General features: G+C 43.0%; 1 protein-coding gene across 1 annotated transcript in view; it reads right to left on the reverse strand.

The window, feature by feature from the left end:
- The window catches only part of Tph2 (tryptophan hydroxylase 2), an 87,354-nt gene that overhangs the window by 47,794 nt on the left and 16,242 nt on the right, over window positions 1–23,318 (reverse strand). The window contains exons 6-7 of the mRNA XM_055626054.1: window positions 6,959–7,155; window positions 1,310–1,445 (exon numbers count right to left, since the gene is read on the reverse strand). Coding sequence (XP_055482029.1) covers window positions 1,310–1,445; window positions 6,959–7,155 — 333 coding nt within the window. The remainder of the gene's footprint in view (window positions 1–1,309; window positions 1,446–6,958; window positions 7,156–23,318) is intronic.

Genomic DNA, 23,318 nt, shown 5'->3' on the forward strand with positions numbered 1-23,318 from the left:
CCGGAGGCTCCGGAGGCTCGGCTCTAACCCCTGCAAACCTGCAGAGCTACCAGCCACTTAACTGCTTGAACCTCCGGGGCTCCCTGCTCCCCAGTGAAGACCTTGGCAGCCCATTAATCATGCGCTTATTCAGGTAAAACAGCATCATAAGCAAAGTGATAACTTGAGTGCCTTGAAGGACAGTGGGCAAGAAATTAGCCTAAGATTGGGGTGAAGCGTTCCTCTGAATGGAGCCCAGGGAGGCAGACCACCATGGCAGCTCCCAGCCTCAGGGTCTTTCCTGCCCTGCTCCTCTGCCTTGGAGTTTTCTACCCTGAAATTTTTACATTCAGATCTCTGCTCTAATGTCATCTGCCAGCGGGGCATCCTGGGGACCCAAAAGGCAAAAGGTAAAACAACTGATTCCCATATCCTCCTGCTCCTCCGTCTACTTTCACAGCACTCCTTAGTGCTACTGACACCTTCTACCAGTCAGTTTACAAACTAGCCATTGCTCCCCATCCTCGTCAGCTCAGGGCAGCAGGACGCTCTCTCGTTCCCCAACTACCTAAGCACATAGGTGTTTCCCAATAAATATTACACTTTTAAGTATCTCAAGTAGAATACAGGGCATCTGGCACTTGTATATTGTGCAATCCCATATGTGGCGAGACTGTTAAATATGTAGGGGTTCACGGTCCCCACTCCCAGCCCCCCTGCCCACCATGATGTCCTTATGTGAAACAACCTTATGGCTTCTCTGTCTACCCTTGCCCTCCCATTGGTGAGGAGAGAATGGATACAGGAGCCATAAGATCAGTTTGAGAAAAGCTGACAGGTGAAGAAGAATCACACACTTCATTGCTATCTGGAAGTGATGAATGGTGGGAGAACATTCGAGAAGCTAAGACTGCAGATAGAGAATAACATAGAATTCTGAGTTTGAGAATGATTTTTAAAAAAAGTGAGAGAAGAGCTTATACTGTGATGAACCTCAACCTCCTGAACCCAAGGGGGCCCTGCTAACAAGAGGCACGTATGTCCTGGCTGAAACTATTTAAATGATGTTTCTCTTCCTTTTTCTCATCAGATATGGAGACAGGCCCAAGCAGAACATTTAGTATTGTGGCAAAGTAAGAGAGATGACCCAAGCTAGAACAGCAGAGTCCCAAGGCCCCAGCTGAAGATGTTGATCTTACAGCCTGTTCTCCTCTCTCCAGACAAGCGCTGTCATTCTCACTGCTGAGAAGAAGATATCAAGTCAAGTAAACATTGACCGTCTTACAGCGCACTGACCTCCACGCACCTTAGCTCTGAACGCATTACTCACGGTTCTGGAGTGTAGAGGGGGTCAGAGCCGTGCCGCACGTACTGGGTGCAGTGGAACACTCTATAGGCAAGGCCAGCCAGGAAGTCTCTTGGGCTCAGGTACCCAGCCACTGGTCTCACAGTGAAGCCAGACCGCTCTAAAGAGACAAGAGAGAAAAAGATCCAACTAAATTCGAACCTCAAGACCTTAGGGCCCACACATGGGTTGTTAGCATAAAGATTTTCATTGTTTTTTCTTTTTTAATTAAATTTTCACTTTTTTAATATTAGTTACAGTTTATTAACTTTGGATCCCAGCTGTAGCCCCCTCCCTCATTCCCTCCCCATCCCACCCTCCCTCATTTCCTCCCTGCCCCTTTCTAAATCCACTGATAGGGGAGGTCCTCTTCCCCTTCCATCTGACCCTAGCTCATTAACCACTTCTGACACTTGCTGTGCATGCCTTTATCCACTGACAAAAGTCTTTGGCAATGACAATTATTAAATAATGCTCCCATATAAGATGAAATTTTAGGGTCCCGATTATTTGCAAGGATGTTCCAGAGACAAAGTCATCCAGGCTCTAAAGCTCCTGACAAATGAATGACATCTGTTAACAGACATCACATTTGTGGACTCTGGTGACTAAAATATGCTCACAAATGATGGTTTCCAGGGGAACAAGATGTTCACTCCAAAGGAACGGTAAGGATATATTTAGGGATTTAAATTAAGGAGCCAAATTAGGATGAGAAACCTGAAATCTGTAGGAGGGGATTACAGCCTAGAGTGAAGCTTACTACATGGTCCTAACGTTTCCCCTGCGGATCCACGCTGCGTGCCCGAGTTGAGCAGCACGAGCTTTAGCGACCTCACCACTAGTGTCCTGGAATCATCTCCTTCGTTTCTGTGTAAGTACCTACTAACGTCATCCAACGCCATTGCTCTTTGTGCTATGGCACGGTTCACTGTGACGGGAAAAGGTCCTGAGGCAGCGCACACTCTACTGCTTTATGGTAGGAAGAACGAAAATGAGAAAACAATAAAATCTGAAGTTACCATCAGCTAAATGAATCTACAACTCATCAGTGGCCTCAATTTTATTAAAAAAAAAAAAAAAAATATATATATATATATATATATATATATATATATATATATATATATATGGTGTTTCAGTATTTTAAAGTGGTTATTTTATACTAACTGTCCTCATCTTGGGAGTATGGTTGTTTTTAGTAAAAATGTATGTGTTTAAAATGTAAAGCATTTTTTCATTTGTTTTTTTTTTAATTTATTCTTCTCTCCTATATTACATTCTGACCACAGTCTTCCTCTCTCACTCCCCTCCTTCCAGTCCCTCCCTTCACATTTTCTCTTCCCCCATCCATCCACTCCTCCTCCATTTCCCTTCAGAAAGAGCAGGCCTCCTAAGGCTATCAATCAAACATGGCATATCAAGTTTATCAAGTTACAATAAGATTAGGCACACCCCATATCAAGGCTGGACAAGACAACCCAGGAGGATGAAAAGGGTCACAAAAGCAGGTAAATTAGGCAGACATAGCCTCGCCCCTGCTCCCTGCTTCCATTGTTAGGAGTCCCACAAGAACAGCAAGTTACACAACCAGAACATACATGCAAACGGCCTAGCGCAGACCCCTACAGGCTCCCTGATTGTCTGTTCAGTCTCCATGAGCCCCTATGAGCCCTGGTTAGTTGATTCTGTGGGCAGTTTTCTTGTGGTATCCTTGACTCCTCTGGCTCCTACAATCCATCCTTCCCCTCTTCCACAGGATTCTCTGAGCTCTGCTTAATGGTAAAACATGTTTCTATAGACACATACACAGTCAAATGATTGCCAAATTCAACCTAACATACCCATCTCTGCATAGCTCCATATGTGGGAAGAGCACCATAAAAATCTACTCTTAGCATTATATAACATTATATATGGCCCAGCCATAATCACCCAGCTACAAGTCAGATCTCTAGACATTGTACATGGCTACAACTCTGTACCCTTTGACTAACGACCCCTGTGCCCCCACCTCGGTAACCACTGACCTATGGTCCAGTTCTGTGTATTCCACAGTTTTAGATTCCATGCACAATGGGGCCATCTATCCTTTGTCTTTCTGGCTTTGGGTTACCTCTCTTAGCAGAGCGCCCAGGAGGGTTTACTGTGATGGAGCCACCATATATTCAGATGTTCATTGCTTGTCTCCCAACAGTCTTACTGTTCTAAGAGAAAACCCTCATGTAACCAAAATGATGTTTGTAAACCTCCCTGACTGGCCAATAAAAAATGCCTACACCTGGGTTGGGCAGAAGTGAGGTAGGCAAAGCTGATATTCACCAGCTTGGAAGACAGAAGGATCATGAGAGAGAGGAGGAAGGAGAAAGGACAGGAGAGGAGGAAGAAGAAAGCAGAGTCACCATGGAGTAAGCATGAACTAGAAGCATGTGGCCAGGGGGACCCTGCTCTGGGGGCCAGCGATGGAAGAGAAGCAGCCCCAGATGGAAAACATGCACAAGTGTTTATGGGAATTGTGGATGGGAAGTAGCCCAGATAGGAATGGTTAGAGCAAGTGGCATGGATGTGAGGCTGAGCGATAACAAGGTAGCTTAGGGGTTATCTTCTGCACAGCCCCAGTGTACAGGCATACTAAAAATCAAACAGGTGTCTGTGGTATACATTTATAGAAATGTAGGAGTAAATAACAACCTCCATAATAATTACACGTACTAATAGTAAACATTAATGTATTAAGAGCCTTTCTACAACAGCTTACCCGTGATGCAAGCACTGTATAGGCTCCCATTCTGAACTAGGAGAGTACCACCTCAGTACGGTAGAAAAGAAAACAAGAGACAAGGCCATCTAAGTTTATAAAACAAGTCCATCCCGGGATTTCTGGTACCAACATGGAAATAACAGTGTTCTCAGGCCTCTCTGAAGCCATAATTTTAGCAGTGTTATATTTATGTCAAGATTTTCCACCTTAGATTTTTTTCCCCTGAGTATCAAAAAGATAAGTGTATTTTCTTCTTAAGCATATCCTACATGTGGGGCATGAGTTGGTACACTATGGAACATTTTTTATTTTAATAGTTTTGTACTTTTTTCATGTAAAGAAAAAATATAATATTTTGACATTGAGAACTTTGTAGATATTTTTGGTTTAGAAGTTTCTGCTTTAAATAAATGAGGTCTTTTTTTTTTTAATGAGTCAATTAAAAAACACTAAAACCCATGCACTTGAAATTGCTTTGTTTCTGCTCTGTGCCAGTGAGTGAGTGATTCAATCTGAACTCTGTGCTGACTCACATGAAAATAGCAACTTGCAAGACAAATATGGCCCGAATTGTGAGATAATATTCTTATGACTAAGACTGAAAAACAAGATAGCAAAATGTGAATCCTATTTATGAGAAATGGTTCCCATTATAAGCATGGATTACATGCATAGGTAGCAGAAATGTAAGCAGCAGGGTTTCTGGGAGAACAGAGTCTAGCTGAACCACAGCAGAACACACTATGCAACTAAGTGCTCATTAAGCAATGCTGATCAGTGGCTTTCTATCTCTCCTTCTCAGTAGCAAATGCAGTGTGGTGGACAAGGTTCATATTCAGGCTTCTCCTCCACAGTCGGGGACAGCTGTGGCTCTCAGTGGCCCAGCTTTAAGGCTCTTATGCATCCTGATCCACATATGATCAGGATAGAGTTTAAGCAAAAGTATGGAGAGCACACAGCAAGAGCAGATCATACGAGCAGGACACTGCAGCAGAAGATGCTTACAGAGCTGGCTCAGTACCCTACAGGTTGAACAATTCATGCTTGTCCAAACTCAGCTCCTGAGCTACATCTGTGTGTCCTAGTTTTCAGTAGGTAGAAAGATATTAGTAACCCCAGAAGACATGAGACACCTCCCTCTCAGTCCACAGCCTATACACCAAGAACTAGAACAGCAGGAGTCTAATTTCTTATCAAAGGAATGGGATTTTAATCATCTCTCTGTTCCTGAGAGGAGATATGATGATCCTAAACACACCAGGTCCTTAAGAGATAACTGTCTAGCCTGGCTCAGGAGGCCTCCACCTTGTCAGATCTCTGCCTAGCAGGCGGCATTCAGATAAAGAACAAAGACTCACACCAGTGTCCTCTCCTGTAAGAGTCTATCCAAACAGGCCTGTCAATCACAACTTCCCACAGGAAACGCTGTTTATTCTAAGGAATTTGGAAATAATGTAAAACCTACCTAAAACACACATTGAAACATTGGTCCCTTTGGTCATTATCTATTTCCACCCCTTGAAGGTGTACTTGACTTTACTGTGTAATAAATTCTGTTTTCTACACTATTCTTTATATATATTATATAATTATTTTGATGGATAGCATATTCACCAGAGAAAAGGGAGGAGTTTAAACTGAGATCCTGTTGATAGCAAAGGGAGGGTAGTTTTTGTACTTTTTAATGTACACATTAAAATGACTGTGTAAATGCCCACGATTCCCTTGGGTTTTTTATTTTGTTTTGTTTTGTTTTGTTTTTGTTTTTTTTTTCATCTTAGACCACAAAACTAAAATGATTTATTAATCTAGCCTTACCCTTAAGACCTTTGTCAATCCCAGGTTTGTTTCTTTGTTTTTAAGTAGAGGGAGCCACGGAGAGTGTCTAAACGAGTATGTGAGGGGAGAAAAGTAGTATTTTAGATAATGTTTCAGACAGAGATATTTGTGTGGAAGCGATAGGCAGGATAGTAAATGGGGGTGGGGAGAAGCTTATGAACTGAGGTGGCAAAATGGTGGGAACCAAAAGCCAGACATGCAGAGCACCGAGAAGCTAGACGTGGCAGTCTGGCAGATTCCAGGTAGAAACAACAATGAAAGGCTACACAGACATAGCAGCTCTCCACAGATGCCCACACCCTAATCACCTCGAGTCTGCAAATGTTGTCTAATTTGGAAAAATAAACATTAGAGATGTGATCTAATAGTGGTTCTTAAGATGAGGCTATTATCCCAGATTGTCCAGCTAGGGATTTAAAAATCACAGAGGTCTTTATAAGAAGGAAACAGGAGCAGAGTGAGTTCCAGGACAGACAAGGCTACACAGAGAAACCCTGTCTCAAAAAAAGGTTTGGGGGGAGTGATAAAAAGGAAGCAGGAGAGTGAGTTAGAAAAGTCAAGGTGACAATGGAAGTAAAAGGCTAGAGTGGTTTAAAGAAGCAGCCATAGGCCAAGCAGTACAGGTGAACTCCAACAGCTGAAAAGGGAAAGGGAACAGAAGCCCCCCTTCTGTTCCACCCCTTCAACACCTTGATCACAGACTTCTGATCTTCAGTACTAAGTATAAGTAATAGTTTGTGTTCAGAAGATGCTCAGGGCTGGCATTCTTCGCAGGTATCCTTTGAAACTTACTAGTTATAACAGCAAACATCCAAAGAGAGGCCTCAGCAAGCCCATAACTGCATGAATAGCCAAATCCATTTCTCCACCCAAGCATCCATTCTGCTTCCCACTGGTAGTTCAGGATGTTGGCTGGGCACCCTCTTCTAAACCCACCACTTTTCCCTTTTAGGAAAGGGCCTACTGGTGTGCCTTGTGTCTTTGAAAAGCAAATGGGGATAGAGAACAGGGAAGGGCAGACTGCACTGTCTTACCTTTCAGGAACATGGAGACATCTTCGAGTTGAGGCACATTGTCTTCTCTATAGCCACAGTACTTGGTGAGCAGGGGGAAGTTTTTCAGGTACTCTCGGCAAGCATGAGTCGGGTAGAGTTTAGAGAGCTCCCGGAACACAATGCCCCAAGTTTTAGTTTCTTCTTCTGTGTACTCCACCCTGGGAATGGGCTGGCCACTAGGCAGGCAGGAAGAGAGACCAGTGAATCAACCACTAGGTTGAATAGTCTGACATTAATGCTAGGGGAGTCCCACACACACACACACACACACACACACACACACACACACAGAGAGACAGACAGACAGACAGACAAACAACTAAGTGCCCAAAAGGATCCCATTAAGTATTGAAATAAATGCTAATCTTCAACTTCCTGTGTATACTTGGATCCTTCTAGGGACATAAATCCCCCTAGAAACTTGACAAGTCCTATGGTCTTTGCGTGTGTGTGTGTGTGTGTGTGTGTGTGTGTGTGTGTGTGTGTGTGTGTTTGGGGGGGGGGGGGGGTATGTGGATGTGGCTGCCTGTTCGGAGTGGCATGCACACCCTGTGCATACACATGCAGAATCCAGAAGCGGACCCTCAGTCTCCTACTCTTTCCTTCTCTGCCTTATTCCCTTGAGGCAGCATCTCCCACTGAACCTGGAACTCAGTTTTCCAGCTAGGCAGGCTAATCACCCATCCCCAGCAGTCCTCCCCTCCCCTTCAGCACAACAAGTACTGAGGTTACAAGCATGCAGTCAGGTCCAGCTCGTCATAAGGGTGCTGGAGATTAAGCCCAGGTCTTCATGCTTGTTCAACAAGTGCTCTTACGCACTGAGCCAGCTCCCCAGGTCCAAAGTTTATGTTCTTAAGCTGAGAGTTCTGTGTTGGAATGGGGTGGCTTGGGTGCAAAGTTCTTATGAGGGGCTCCTCTGCAGCCACAAGACAACAGGAATAAATGGATGTCCTCTGTTGAAAATGAAATTGCTTCCTGAGTTTTCTTTCTTCCTCACCCAGACTCACCCCAATTTCCAAGTGTAATTTTCTGATTATTTGTTCAGTGACCAAACTGTGTGGCAAATACTAAGAGTTTATGATGAATTGAAAAGGGTTTTCATAGACTAGAAAGTAAAAAGCATTTACTGTGGGTCAGACTAAAAGGGAGACATGTGAAGCCCTCTTACTTTGAGACGAGTCTTAACGAAGTTCCCCAGAAAAGGTCCAGAAAGTAAACACTGTAAGCTTTTGGGTCATGTGATCTGTGTCACAATTCAGCTACAGTATTTCAGATGCAGCCATAGACGCTACCAATAAAGAAGATCTGGAAACCCCTCTTTATGGACCCTTAAGCAACTATGTGCTGGTAACTGCACTGGATTATTGACGGATTTGTTTTGGATCAGAGCAGTCATGGAATGCTGCCCGATGGAGACACATGCAGGCTAAATAGGACTTGGAGCTCCCTGGTAAAACTGTAACACGAAGTGTTGACTTAACAGGAGGCAGCAGTCATGAGCAAGACCATGGCTTCCGATGTCACCTGAGACCAGTAAGGTAAGGGAACCATTGCTGGGTACTTCTGCAAGCTTGAGTAAGGGGCTTGGATCTGAGTTTAGCATCTGACTATACCATCTATCCTGAATCCAGGTGGGTCTGCAATCCCAGTTACTTGGAGAGCTGAAGTAAAAGAAGGGAAATTCAAAAATAACCTGGGTACACAGAAACTTTCAGGCTAGCCTGTTACAGAAAACCCTGTCCGAAAACAAACAAACAAACAAACAAAAAACATGCATTTTGAATCAGGTTTGAGAAAACCTATTATGATATGCTTAACAGCTAGCCCAGCATGCCCCCAATGCCTCCACTGACACCTGAACAGAAATTCTGTTCCTGCAGTTAGCAAGTACGCTCACGCAAGCGCGCGCGCACACACACACACACACCCCACCTAGCATTTCCAATGTAATCTGCTAAGGGCAGGTGGTCACCACAGACGCCCACCCTCAGACAGGACCGACCCTGCCACTCAGGTCATGACAGGAGCAGTGCACCAGCAAGAAGCGGGGGTCATTCTGGACAATCCCTGAGGCCATAATGAAGAGGAATGGGATGATAAGAATGGGGCTTCCAAACAGATCTCCTCACTACCTCCTGAGGCGGCGTTCCTGCCAAAATACATGCTGTTTACCATTCAAGTCCAAATGTAGTTCCCACTGCCTCCAAGTCGCTTTTTTTTTTTTAATTGAAACATATGAGAAATGGGGGGGGGGGATAACAGATACCAAAGAAAGAACTAGAAATTATCACTTGCTTTCCCTAAACACCAAGAGTAGGGCTTACGCAGACCAAATGAGAATTGGACTGGCCTTGTTTATGTTTGGCTGTTGACAACAAATAAAAAATTACAACCTGGCAAATATCTGCTGAGGAGATCGAGACTCTTGAGTCCTAATATCGGTGAACTTAGCACAAAAACCTAATATGGAAAAAGAAAAACAGAAAAGATGCAAGAAATAAATGTCCACGTGGGCTGCCTCTAGATCCAGAAATTCAGCTAAATCAATCTGAGGCTGGCAGGCCAATAAACCTAATAAGAGCTGTGCATGATCACAAGGCAGAAAAGCAATGAGGCCAAAACAATAAATGAAATATTGAAAAGCCATTTGAAAAGAATCGTTAGGTCAAACTTTTCCCTTCGGTATCAATCTGCAGACACGCAGCACTTCAAAGGCAATCTGAGAGTAGCCAAGAGGGTACAAATGAAGAATAAGTGTGAATTAGGGCAGGAAGAGAGAACTGCGCAGGTCTGTCACTTGATGAATTCCCCACAGCACAATCTTGGGAATATGGATGGCTGCGGATATTGTCATCTGTTTCTGCATGCCTGCCTCACCGGGGGAGCTCATTCACCTGCTCTCTGAGATGATGACTACTTAAAGGACTGCTGGTACCCCGAGCCCAGGTGAGGCACCCCTAGTCTTGAGGAGTGATTTCTCACACCACTTGGACCTCTGCTCTGGATAATTCTTTAAAGAGTCTAAAACGTCATGAAAAAGAAAAGGCCAGTTTAATCCGTTTCATACCTATTAAAAACATTCAAAATATAGAAAGCATAAGAAACATCCATTTTCTATATAGTTCCAACAAGTACTTTGTAATATCTACTATTTGAGATGACTGCATTCAAGACAGTCTTTTAAGGTTAAGCACTTGTTCGTGAACTAATCCATTGACTAATGGGTTGAAATGACATGATTCTCACAATTGCATAGATGGATACTGTCATTAACCACATTTCATACATAAGAAAAATGAGACTCCAAGAGTCGAAATCTTTGAGCCAGGCTTATTATCTGGCATAAAATGGTGGTCTTCCTTGATTTTCTTATACCTGTGAGATTAATGCACTCCAGACAGTAACTCATATCATATACCAAACCCAAATAGGGTGTTTAGGTATATGCATAGGTGTATGCATATGAAAACATCATCTATATTCATGTCTGCAACATTAACATATATGTCCTTGTAGATCATTAAAGGCATTTTCACAAATTCCTTTAAGTTTCTTTCTGAGACTACAAGTAAGACTGGGTTCCCCAATAAAATAAATATGTAGTTGGGGCACCACAAATAGAAAGCCATCCATGTGGGTTTTTCAATTTTTTAAATTATGTCATTATTCTAATAACATATGGGTGTTTGCCTGAATGTATGTATGTGCACCTCAAATACTGAGGAGGGCAGAAAAGGCTATCAAATGCCCTAAAGCTAATTTACAGACATTTGTGAGCTGTCATAAGGGTACAGGGTCCTCTAGAAGAGCAGTCAGTGCTCTTGGGCTCCGAACCATCTCTCCAAGCCCAAGTTTCTTTTAACACATTGAAACTTGACATTTGGAAAAATAAAAATAGTCATGAGAAAAATCTAAATGTGTTGCTTTATTCCCCCCCGCCAGGGGGTTGCACATGATTATGGGTTTGGGTTTGCCTTGTTTAATAATTCCACCTGAGAAGAGTACCAGAGGGGTGCCCTGACTTGGAGGTATGGGATGTCACATATATCCATATATTATTATACTTTTATCAATGGGTACATATTTATTCAGATATTTTATGTATATGAGAGCTCTGTCTTCATGCACACCAGAAGTGACATCAGATCCTGTCACAGATGTTTGTGAGTCACCATGTGGTTGCTGGGAATTGAACCTAGGACCTCTGGAAGAGCAGTCAAGTGCTCTTAACCACTGAGTCATCTCTCCAGCCCAATTAGTGGGTACATGGTATGATGAGTGCATAACAGACTCTTACCTCAGCATCCTAGAACTCTGCTCTGGACTAGCAATAAAGTGACTTAAACACCCTACATTCTAGAGAGAACACCCAGCATTTGAAGTCAGGCATGCCTTCCAGGTCCTCACCACCAACCAGCTCCCCACTACCACCCTGTTCACAAGACCACAGGCCTCACCTGCCAGTCTTATAGGGAATCAGAGATACTTACGGTCATGAGAGGGTGTCAATGCTTGATGGAAAGAGCAGGTTCTTCTCTCTTTCTTTTGTCAGGCCACTGCCTGTAACCATTTCTAAAGACTGAGGGACTGTCTCTGACATGAACTGATTGCCCTGTTCTACGATCACCTACCCCTGATGGGGGGAGCAGCCTTACCAGGCCACAGAGGAAGACAATGCAACTACTCCTGATGAGACCTAATAGACTAGAATCAGAAAGAAGGAAAGGAAGACCTCCCCTACCAGTGGACTTGGGGAGGGGCATGCGTGGAGAAGACAGACAGAGGAAGGGATTCGGAGGGGAGGAAGGAGGGAGCTACAGGGGGGATACAAAGTGAATAAAGTGTAAGAAAAGAAAGAAAGAAAGAAAGAAAGAAAGAAAGAAAGAAAGAAAGAAAGAAAGAAAGAAAGAAAGAAAGAAAGAAAGAAAGAAAGAAAGAACAAGTGTTTAAAAAAAAAAAGACTGGAAACTCCTGTAGATGAACCTTTTCCAAGCAGTGAGCCCCTCCCCCCAGTATTACCACTAGAGAGAAACTATGCCTGCAGCACCATTTGGAAGCCTGGAAACACGGTACACTATGATAGGGAGGGGTCGCCCTCTTGTCATGTGTCCTCTGAAATGAAAGGCTAATATGGATGTATAGCCTAATGCCCAGCAGAACGTAAAATTCATGGGAAGAAGCTAAGAAAGTCTGCCTGTTCGGTTCTCTTGTGTTTGCTGCATACAGAAGACCCGACTGGGTGTCTTTACCCCTTGTGAAGAGGCACCAGTGGGGCCAAGCAACGATGTGCCTGGTTCAGAAGAAAGATCAGGGATGTGAATGGTGATGAGGCCAAGGGAGCAGAGCTGCAAAGTGATGGATAGAGTGACGCTGCCCTCAGAAAGCATCGCACCAGCTCGGTGCAGAGACCAGCGCATCAACAGACAGTGCCTTGCCAGAAAAAACCTGTTCAAATCAGAGTGACCATGGTCTGAAACTCACCCTGGAGATTCTAACAGTCATGTGAGAAAAACAAAACAAAGCAAAAATATGATAGCTTCTTCCCTCCTGCCTGACAGACACTACCACCAAAGGAACTAGAGTCGGAAAGAAAGGAGATATTTCAGAACCCTGGCTCAAAGATGCCTCTAAACCAATAAAATCCCACACATGTTTAATCCAAATAACTGTAGGAGAGAGAGGATGCTCTTTGAATCAAGCCTGAGATTAATCTTTTTTAAATGAACAAGACCAGGTCTTAAATACCCAAGTGAGACTCTCCTAATAATTGAAAATGACAGGAAATTAGATGTTGCTAAGAAACTTGCTTCTCTGCAGGAAAGCGGGTCTCAACGTGATACAATTGAAAGCAGCGAGTAGGAAAACAAAAGTATTTTCTGTTGGTATAAATCCCAATAATATGATACTCCTCAGCAAGCTAATTATACACAAATATTTAATTGGATATCTAGGGTGCCTCCTCCGTTTTCATAGAATAGGACTGTGGAATTCTCAACTACCAGTTATTACTCATGGCTTGCCAGGTTTCTAAAGAACAGCAGATGTGACTTCTGATAGCTCTTCACCACTGTAGACATTACATTCTTGTCACAGAATGACAAGCTGAGGCTTCTTAAACATGGAAGGGACAAGACAAAAAAAGGAGCTAGTGGCCATCGTGGCAATTTGGGTTTGACAGTAGGAAAAAGATGAAACTCAGATGACTCACTTTCTTTGGAAATCCTGACAGTTGTGGGAAGGGCCTGGTTTCTTGTGTGTTTAATCCCACAGGTGGGCTGAGGAGATGGGTCAGTCAGTAAAGTGGCTGCTATGCAAGCATGACGACTAGAGTCTAAATCTGCAGCACCCAAGTAAAAGCCAGGCAAGGTAGAGAGTGCTACAACCTCAGTACTGAGAAAAGGGAGGACAGAGACAAGGCATGTCCCTGGAGCTCACTGGCCAGCTAGTCTGCACAAGGAGGGGTCTGGCGAGAGACTGTGTTTCAAAAAAACTGAAGTGGAAAATAATGAAGACATCTGACACCAACCTCTGCCCTGCACATACATGCATCACACATACACACACCCACACACAAAAAACACCCCACCCACACAAGCACACAAACACACACATACGACATCCATACAAGCACACACATGCACTCATACATACACAAAAACACACACACATGCACAGACAAAACACACACATTCAAGTTCACACATGCACACACCTGCACAAACACACATACATGTACACACAAAACTCCCACACAAACACACAAATATAGTCACTCTAGTATATACCCACACAAAACACACCCATACAAACATGACGGTACACACACAAAACAAAAACACATACACACAGGCTTTCACGCATACACACACACTCATATATACACATGAAAAAAATGGGTATCTGGGAATGAACACTTGGCTAGCATATACAAGACCTTAGATTCAGTCTCTATCACAGAAAAGACTGGAAGGAAAAGATGGAGGGAGAGGTGAAAGGAAAAAAGAAGGAAGAGAAAAGAAAGAAATCCCATTCTTCCTGGAAACTAGGGGATAATTCTGGAAGTCCTACCTGTCTCTACAGAAAGAAAAGATTGAAAAAGGCACAGACAAACCAGGTGTGAGCAGGTACAGACAGAGCAATTCTGTGCAAGTTCTGAGCTTGTTAGAGCAAAGTTGTTTACCAAATACATTTTGACACGGACATCTAGGGATTCACACCCACAGAGAACTGTGTGGAATCTTTTTACAGCCAGATCAATAAGCAACAAGGTCTTCATTTCACTTAACTGTTTGATCTTCTTCTCCAGCACAAAAAAAGCAATATATTTTTCTTACCCCCCCCCCTTTTTTTTCTAACTTGGAGAATTTCAAAATACGTGTTTGAACGTGGTAATACTTCCAGCTACCTCCTAAAGTCCTTGGTGCTAGAATTCCCAGTATAAGATGTCATTTCTACGCCCATGTTATCTTATAGGCATGCTAGTGTGAAGAAGCCATTTAGTTATTCAACGGTGGAAGAGAAGGCAGGCTGCCATTGATGGTATTTACATGGAACTAGATGGCAAGACTGGATGAAACAGCATAAATTGCATTCTTTGAAAACAGTTGAGTTTTCTCAGAAGCAACGGCCAAACAGAGCAGAGAGGAAACAGAGAATTGGTTAAGGAAATGGGCGAATCTGATTAAAAATAAAAAATAAAAATAAAAAACAGGCAAACAGAAAAGAATTCATTTTTCTATTTCATTTTATTACTATCCCTGAGGGTAGGACGTGTCTTACTTATTCAAGAGCTGTTTATCTACCTGGAATAGACTCTGCCTCTTATCTTTTCCTCATCTTCTCTCTCTTTCCCCACCTGAGCATGTCTCTCTTGATTGACACTACTACCTGGGGTTACAGAAGGAAAATGAGAAGACACAAAATGGAAAATGCATCAGCTTCAAAGCTCATTAGCAATTAGTCGTCCTCTCAGGGTGTAGAGGGGCCTTTGGAGAAAGTTTACAGGGACTTCAAGGTTAGTTGTCTCCATCTCTGTTCTTGACTCTGGAGAGGCATTTGCTACACTTGTCTGATGAACACAGCCTGATTATAGCATGATCTCCCGGGAGCCATCTCTAATGCAGCCCTTTCTTCCTTATCCAAGAAAACACATGACAACATACAACAATGAGACTATCATTTCCTGATCTTATTATAATTGCCTGCTTTTGTTCAAATATAATTTTTAATTTGCCATTCATAACATCCACTTTTAAATTGTTATTAAGCATTTGGTACACTTCTCAGAATCAAAGTGATGCCAGTATACAGACATTTTGGTAGCTCCTGAAAATCTTTCCTGACAGCAGAGATCAATCATAACATTTTGTGAAATTGGATTGCCTGCATGCAGACAACTTAGGAAAGTATGGATACGCAATAATAAAATAGTTTGTGCATATGTCAGTAGAAAAAAAAAAGTTGGCAAAAAAAAAAAGAAACACCCTGTGTGAATTGGATGAAACCCATTAAGGTTTAGCCAAACGGAAAATACTATTTTTCATTTCAAGGATATATAAGAAATATCTGGGGTTCTTTCATTTGGCAAAATTATACTTCAAGAATTCATGAGGTTAGAAAAATGGCTCAGCAGTTAAGAGCCTTTGAGGCTCTTGAGGACCCAGGTTTGATTCCTAGCACCCATACTGTGGCTATCCATAGTTCCAAGTTACAGAGATCCAACACCCTCTTCTGACCTCTATGGACACTGCATGCATATACACATATGTAAACAAGGCATTCACACACATAAAATAAAGTAATAAAGAACTAGAGGACAGATTATTAAGTGAAATAAGCCAAACACAGAGAAGTAAGAAGCTCATGTTCCCAGTCATATATGGAAGTTTAAAAAAAAAAAAAAGAGTCAACTTGAAAGCAAAGAAGCATTGATAAAGAGATAACAGATTTTATCAGTACACACAATATTATACGTTTGGAAAATCACACTGAGCCCAACTAATGTGGATAGTTAGCACATAATCAATAATTTTAAAATAATCTATCTCTCATTAGAATATACACTTCTAGCCAGGCAGGACTTCCAGTGGAGGGAGGAAGACACCAACCCACCCACAAAACTTCACCCAAAATTTACCCTGCCTACAGGGTAAATATGTGTAAGAATAAAGATGGAGCAGAGATTGAAGGAATGGCCAATGGATGACTGGCCCAACCTGAGATCCATAGGAGAGAGTCAACCTCTGACACGCTTAATGATACTCTGCTATGCTTACAGAAAGAACCTAGGACAGCTGTCCTCTGAGAGACTCCACCCAACAGCAGATGGAAACAGATGCTGAGACCCACAGCCAAACGTTAGGCAGAGCTCAGGGAGTCTTGTGGAAGAGTGGAAGGAAGGATAGAGAGAGCTGGAAGGGTCAAGTACACCACAAAAAGACCTAAAGAGTCAATTAACCTGTGCCCATGGGGGCATTCAGAGAATGCAACACCAACCAAAGATCAGGCACCTAGGCCCAGGACACAAGTACTCCAACACAATTACATATGTAGCTAATGAGCAGCTAGATCTTCATGAGGGTTCCCTAGTAAGGGGAGTGGGGGCTGTCTCTGACATAGACTCTGTTGCCTATTCTTCCATCACTTCCCACTAGCTATGCTGCCCTGTCTGGCCTCAGTGGAAGAGGATGCACTGAGAGGCAGCCTCTAAGGATAGGGAGGGGATAAAGGGGGAAAAGGGTGGGAGGATGATGGGACTGGGAGGATATTAGGGAGGGGTCTTCATTCAGAATGTAAAGTGAATAAATAGATAAATAAATTTAATTAATAAAAAAAGAATATATGGCTCTTCAATGTAAGAATTTTTATTTGCTTTGCTTTTTTTATTTTATTTCATATGTGACTAATGTATTTACATTATTTCTGTCTCTTCCTCCTCCAACTCCAACAACATATATTTATAAACATGCATACACATACACACACACACACGATGATTCTGCTTAGTGTTTCTTGTGTGTGTGTGTGTGTGTGTGTGTGTGTGTGTGTGTGTGTGTGTACACGCTTTCGTGTGTGTCTAAGGATGTCTACTTGAGGTTAGTGGTTTGTTCATTATAGTTGTGTTTCAGAAAGTTGGGCAGATAAGTATCTGTCTTACCTCGTTCTTGCCTCCTGTATTTTAAGCTATGGAAAACATTTAAGGTACTGGGATCCCATTAAGCTTTCTGGTCAGTTTCAATTGTCCTTATGCACTCTTTATTTTTCATGCAATGGTTTCTTTTCCTGATTTTCTCAATACAGCTTCCCAGCCCCTGTCTAGAGACTGTCACCCAGACACTTGTAAGCATAATTTTCACCAGGAAAGAAAACAACATAGAAACCCAAAAAGAAATAAAAGTCTAAACATGACTAAATACAGAGATGCTTCACTGGCTAGGTAACCTCATGAATGAACATGCCAAAATATTTTCAAGGACATGGGACATAACAATGTCTTCCGCTGAAGGAAACTGGTAAGTCCTTGCAGCACCTTAACCTCCAGCCGGGTTATGCCAGGATTCCTGTAGGCCCAAGCAGTCTGGCATCAGGTAACCAGAGGAGTGCGGGGCATGACTGTTAAAGCCACACAGAGAATAAACAAAGGCACAGACATTTTCAACTAGCCCCTTAGGCCAGTCAGGTAAAGAGCATTTGTGATCACATATTTTATTTGCTTTTGCAAATGGGTTTTGCGCACATGAATTTTCGTAAATGAGTCTATGGGCCCTAAGGAACTTTTATATGGTAGCAAACAAAATTGTTGGTTTTGTTTCTTTCACATTGTTAATATCAGTGCTTCCTTTACAAGAGACATAATGAAAATAAACCACTGCCCCTAAGGAGCCTGGGGAAAGGGAAGATTTAACTCCTGGAAATTGTGTGCTTTTATTTGGTCTGTCCACCATAGGACTGGGATCCATGCCGTTTTCTCACCTTGTAGAAAGTCCTTCTGACATTACAGAGGAGAGAATTTCATCTGCAAAAACTAGCATGGGGTTAAATATCAACAGACATAACTATGGACTTGGCACCCATCAATACACTCATGGTCAGTGTGCACACAGAAGTTAAGCTTAAAGATCACAACATAGGTAAGACATAAAAATTCCCAAGTCACCATCTCAGGCCACAACCTCAGATGACTAAAATGCAGATACCCAGAGCTAGATTCCCTTAGGGCTCTATAAAGCAATCTGCTTTGTCCTGTGATCAGGCTAGCAAAAAAAGAAATATTGTTGGCTTGCGGCCATGGCCCTGTTTTTTGGTAGTAGATGAAGGAGGATAGCTGATTTGACAGTTCATAGGCTTAACCAAGTTCCTAATAGCAATCGTTCATCATCTGTCCATTTAACCAAAACAGTAACAATAATATGGCAGCTTGTTACACAGACTATGCTCATTGTATAGGAAACTGACTATTAATATCGCCATTATATGGTTGAGAAAACTGAAGCCAAACAGTTCATATGTGGCACAGCAAAAGCTCAGAAATGGCAAACCATTCCTTTTCCCTCTTCCTCTCCCCCTCCCCCTCTCCTCCCCCCTTCACGCTTTCCCTTCCTCTTCTCTTCCCCTCCTCCTCCTTCTTATGTAGTCTTATGTAGTCCAGGCCAGTGTCAAACCCTTCCACAGCTGAGGATGAATTTCAATGTTGGATTCTCTTTCCTCCTTCCCCTCCTCCTCCTCCATGAAGTTTATATGGTTCTGGGGCTCAAACCTCAGGCTCTGTACATGGCACCGTACCAATGAAGCTCCATCACCAGCCCCAAGGCTCACTCTTTTTTTAGATTTATTTAATTTTATGAATGTGTGTGTCCCTGAATATATGTATATGCACCACATACATACAGGTATATGCAAGGACAGAAGAGGGCATCAGCTCCTCCGGAACTGGAGTTGCAGGCAGTTGTGAGCTACCCAGTATTGGTGCTGGGCATCAAACGTGAAGACCCCTGTCTTAATCAATATGCCTCAGTGCAAGGTGCATATCAAGCAAGCACCCAGAATTGGGGTTTTAACTTTCTGTTTCCACGACTGCAAAACTGAAGACTGAAGAGGATGCTGTTTGAAAAGCACAGGGCCCACAACCTCGTACCTAATAGATACTCAGTGTAGCTCCCTCCCTCCCCCTAGGTATATAAAACGAATGAAATTTCATCACTTCCCTGCAGGGTTGGGAATAGGTCTGGAGATAACAAAACAGCCCCGTTCCATATAAATCCTTTCAACTCTTGGAGAGGACTGGTGGAGGTAATTTGAATCCTTCGTGTTCACTGAAATCATTTTAAAGTAAAAATATCCCTGCCTCTTCCTCTGTGAAACACGTTAGGATGTGGTGCAGCCTCTGTCCCTGACAGTGAGTGAGACAGGACCACACTGAGCTAATGTTTTCCTCAGCTGTGAGAGCCATGCTATAATCAGACAACATCCCACCGCGGCATTCACACACACCCACAAACCCACCAAGCCCCCCAAAAAGTAGAAAAGCAAAACCTTTTTCCAAATCAATCACCCCTTTTGTTTCTCCTTGAAATTCTCAGGCTCCCTTCCTTTTTAGTCATTTAGCTAAACTTCAGGTAGTGGGAAATATTTGGCATGAAAATGATTCTCCCATAAAGTCTAGCATCGTTTAAATACTTGCAGGAACTGTGCATTTGAACTAGGCTGAGACATCAGTGAAGGACAGACTTTTCACTCTGTGCCATGGTGAGTTTAAAAGCCCAGGTCATTTACTTGCAACCTCTCCTCACCCTGTGTGAGGTACCACTTAAGTCAAATGGAAGTTTTAAAAGGAGAGGGAGAAGGGGTGGGGGGAGGCGGGAATGGCCTGGTGGGCAAAGACATTTAGATTCCATGAAAAAAGCATTCTTGGGCCTCTAATGTGACCCTCCCTCAGAAACGAGACTTGTCATCAGGGAAATGACCCCAGAACTACAAATATTTAGGTTTGTTCTACTTTTCAATTTACCGCTCCATTTCAGAGAAATTAAAGCATCAACGACTAGTGTTTATGCAGGAGGCAAAAGGACCCAAACAGCCACATATATCTCAGTTTCATTCAAAACCTGGGAAAGCAAATCAATGAAGGATAATGGAAAGGGATAAAATTAGCCCAGGCAGGGAAGAAACACATATTTGCTCTGAAGGTGACTCTCCCCCCCCCCAAAAAAAAAAAAAAAGAAAAAGAAAAAAAGAAAGGAAAAAATAAAACATTTTTCTCACATCGAAGGATAGCCCACTACTCACGAAGATGACCATCTGTCAGTAAAATTTACAGAGAACATCATTACTTAAAGCTTGCAGCCCCCAAATCAAGTTGGTCCCTGTTGAGAAAACTTAACCCTCCTTTCTGTTCTTCCCATCTCCTCTCTGTTATGTTTCCAATTAAGATCCCCCTATCTAAAAATAGGTAAAGTGGCACTCGTGACTCCGGTTAGTTAATGTATTCCTTTACGCTACGTTCTGAAACCAAGCAAGGATCCATAAATCACGCCTCTTCTCGCATGAAATGAGAAACGCTAGGGTCAACTGAAATTCCTGGAAAAGACGGAGAGGTGGAGCCACCCCGCTTATTGTTTGTTTGTTTTCCGCAAGTTGCAATAATTGCAGGTGTCTCTTGGGAAAGACGCGGCATCGGTAACTCTCCAGCTCAGACACCACAAAGCTAAAGGGACAGAGCCACCTGGAAGAAGAAACCCTAGTATGCAGTGGGGTCCTCAGTTCCTGAGGTAACCGCTGCAGGCCTAGACACTAACCTCTCTTCAAATTCTGATCATCTTTCCTCTAGAAACTACTGACTGCCCCCTGCTGAATTGTGTGGTGAATGAGAGGATTTCAAAGAAGGGAAAGGAAAAGGCGGCTTGGAAGTCCGCTATTTCCATCCCAGGACACAACGCTGTGTTTATGCGCCCGTTCAAGCACTGACTGCTTATGACTGCGCTTCGTTTTGATGCCCCTTCCTTAGTATTTGGTGGTGCGGGTAAGGGAGACAGAGTAGTGAAAATTTACCCTCTGCTCTGCTGCTGGTAGGAGGTTAGAATCACCGCACTGTGTGTTAGAGGAGAAACTTTCACCTCCCTCTCCCCAGGGGAGCTGAATGCCAAATTCACCCAAATTCAGCGCTGCCTGCTGGGCTTCTGATTGCATTTATCAGCTACGCCAGTCTCCATTTGGGGATGCTCTGTTTTAGGGTCTCTGTTTTCGGGTCTCTGTTTTCCTGAGTGCTCGGATGCAGAGCAAATCACAGAGGGTGCCATTTTATAGATCAAAAAAGTCATGAAATAAATAGGATAGCAGCTAGAGAAGGAAACACACACACACACACACACACACACACACACACACAGCAAATGACAAAACCCTGTCAATTGTTCCTGAAGCCTCACCCCAGCTGTGTTATTTCCATTCATTCTCTATTGCAGGAGGGTCGGCTTTGGGGGTGGGAGGAGGAAAATGTCACAGTCTAAGATAGATGGGGAAAATCACTACAGAGGATCGGCTCATGGGCTAGAGCCAGATGCCCCCAACTCCCTACGAGAGACTGTGTAGCCTTGAAGTCACTGGGGCTGAATGGCACGCTGACTGCAGAAAAGCTTCAAGTGACTTAAATTAACAAGAACTGTGTTTCAGCTACGCTGAGACTTCTGTAGAGAAATGAATAACTTTTTAAAATGCCAGATCATTTGCTTCTGTTGATGTTATTTTCAACGTGTAGCCAGGTCAAGTGGAAGCTGCCACAGACACTTCAAAAAAAAAAAAAAAAAATGAAGGGGAAAAAAATTAGTGTGACTTTCCGGGCAAAGACAGACATTTAAACTCTACAAAATACTCCCCAAGAGGGCTGACCCCTCTCGGAAGCCATTCCAAACAGCCAGCATATGGCCCCAGCACTGCCAACACTTACTACTATTCAATTTAGCACTCCATTTCTGAAGACTTAAAACATCAATGACTGGTGCTTGGTCAGCCAATATGACCAGGCGTCTCTTCCTTGGTAAGTTTCTTGATCTCTCTGAACCTGAGTCCCCTCAGACTACATTATAAAAGGGATTATGGGACCAGGATGTGGCTTAGCTAGGTGCTCACTTACCCAGTAGCCCACGCTCCTAAATTCTATGCCCAGAAAACATGTTGGCATGTGCCCATAATCCCAAGGAGGCAACAGCAGGAGGTTTAAGATTTCAAGGCAAGGTTAAGGCAATTGTCATCACGCCAGACAACCTGAGTTTTGATCCCTGAGATCCACGTGGTAGAAGGGGAGAACTGGTTCCTATGAGTCATCCTCTGACCTCCACACACATGCTACATGCTGTGTAGCAGCACACCTAAGCCACACATAATAATTACACATTCATAGCACATGTACTACAAAGTAAATAAATATAATTTTTTAATTAAAAAAGATCACCCTCAGCTACATAGTGAGTTCAAGGCTAGCCTGGGCTTCATGAGACCCTATTAGTCTAAAGACAATTGATAATAATAATTTTTAAAAGACATTACAAATTCTAAATTGCTCTCTTCCTCTCTCTCAGAGCACTTGATTGGAGGGCTGTCAACTGCAATACCATGAAGATGTCCAGGCAGCCCAGTGGACAGGTCACATTGCAGAAACCTGAGGCCTCTAGCCAACTGCCCTATGGTAATCCTGCTGGAAGCAGAGCCTCCCACCCCACTAGGCCTTTAGATAACTGAAGCTCTGTCTAACTGGAACTCCTGATCTAGAACCATCCAGCTAAGCTGTTTCTTAATTCTTAGCACTTACACATCATGTAGGACAACAAATATCTATTGTTTTAGGCTGCTAGAGTTGGGGGTGGGAGTGATTTGTCATCTATAAATAACTAATACAGTATTTAAAAAAAAATCACACAGAATTCAAGACATAAAGAAAACCTTCGTCAAGGGTAATAGAGAAAGAGAGAAAACAAAAAGGAATAAAAGGGTTTGTCACACTGAGGCTGACAAGAGGCAGCGAGACGCTGGTATCGGCAAGTCCTTCCGTGGATTTTCTAAGTACTATTCTACATGTTGGTTTCATGTTAATTTGTCTAATCAGCTCAACAACCCTATAAAGTACCAGCAGAATTATTTCCATTTTGCAGAAATACTGCAAACAATGTGTCTAGACCAGTCATTAGATAAACAATAAATCTGGGATTCCCTCTCAGATTAGAAAAAGTGGGGAGGGCAAGAGACACAGTCAGTGCCTCCAAATTGGTGCAGGTCTGTGTAAGCCCCATGACTTTGGTTGGATTCTGAGATTACTGCAACGATGAGGTACACTAGACAGCAATGCCAT

The sequence above is a fragment of the Psammomys obesus genome, unplaced genomic scaffold, assembly GCF_907164565.1.
Source record: "Psammomys obesus unplaced genomic scaffold, mPsaObe1.curated_primary_1811, whole genome shotgun sequence".
NCBI classification, from domain to species: domain Eukaryota; kingdom Metazoa; phylum Chordata; class Mammalia; order Rodentia; family Muridae; genus Psammomys; species Psammomys obesus.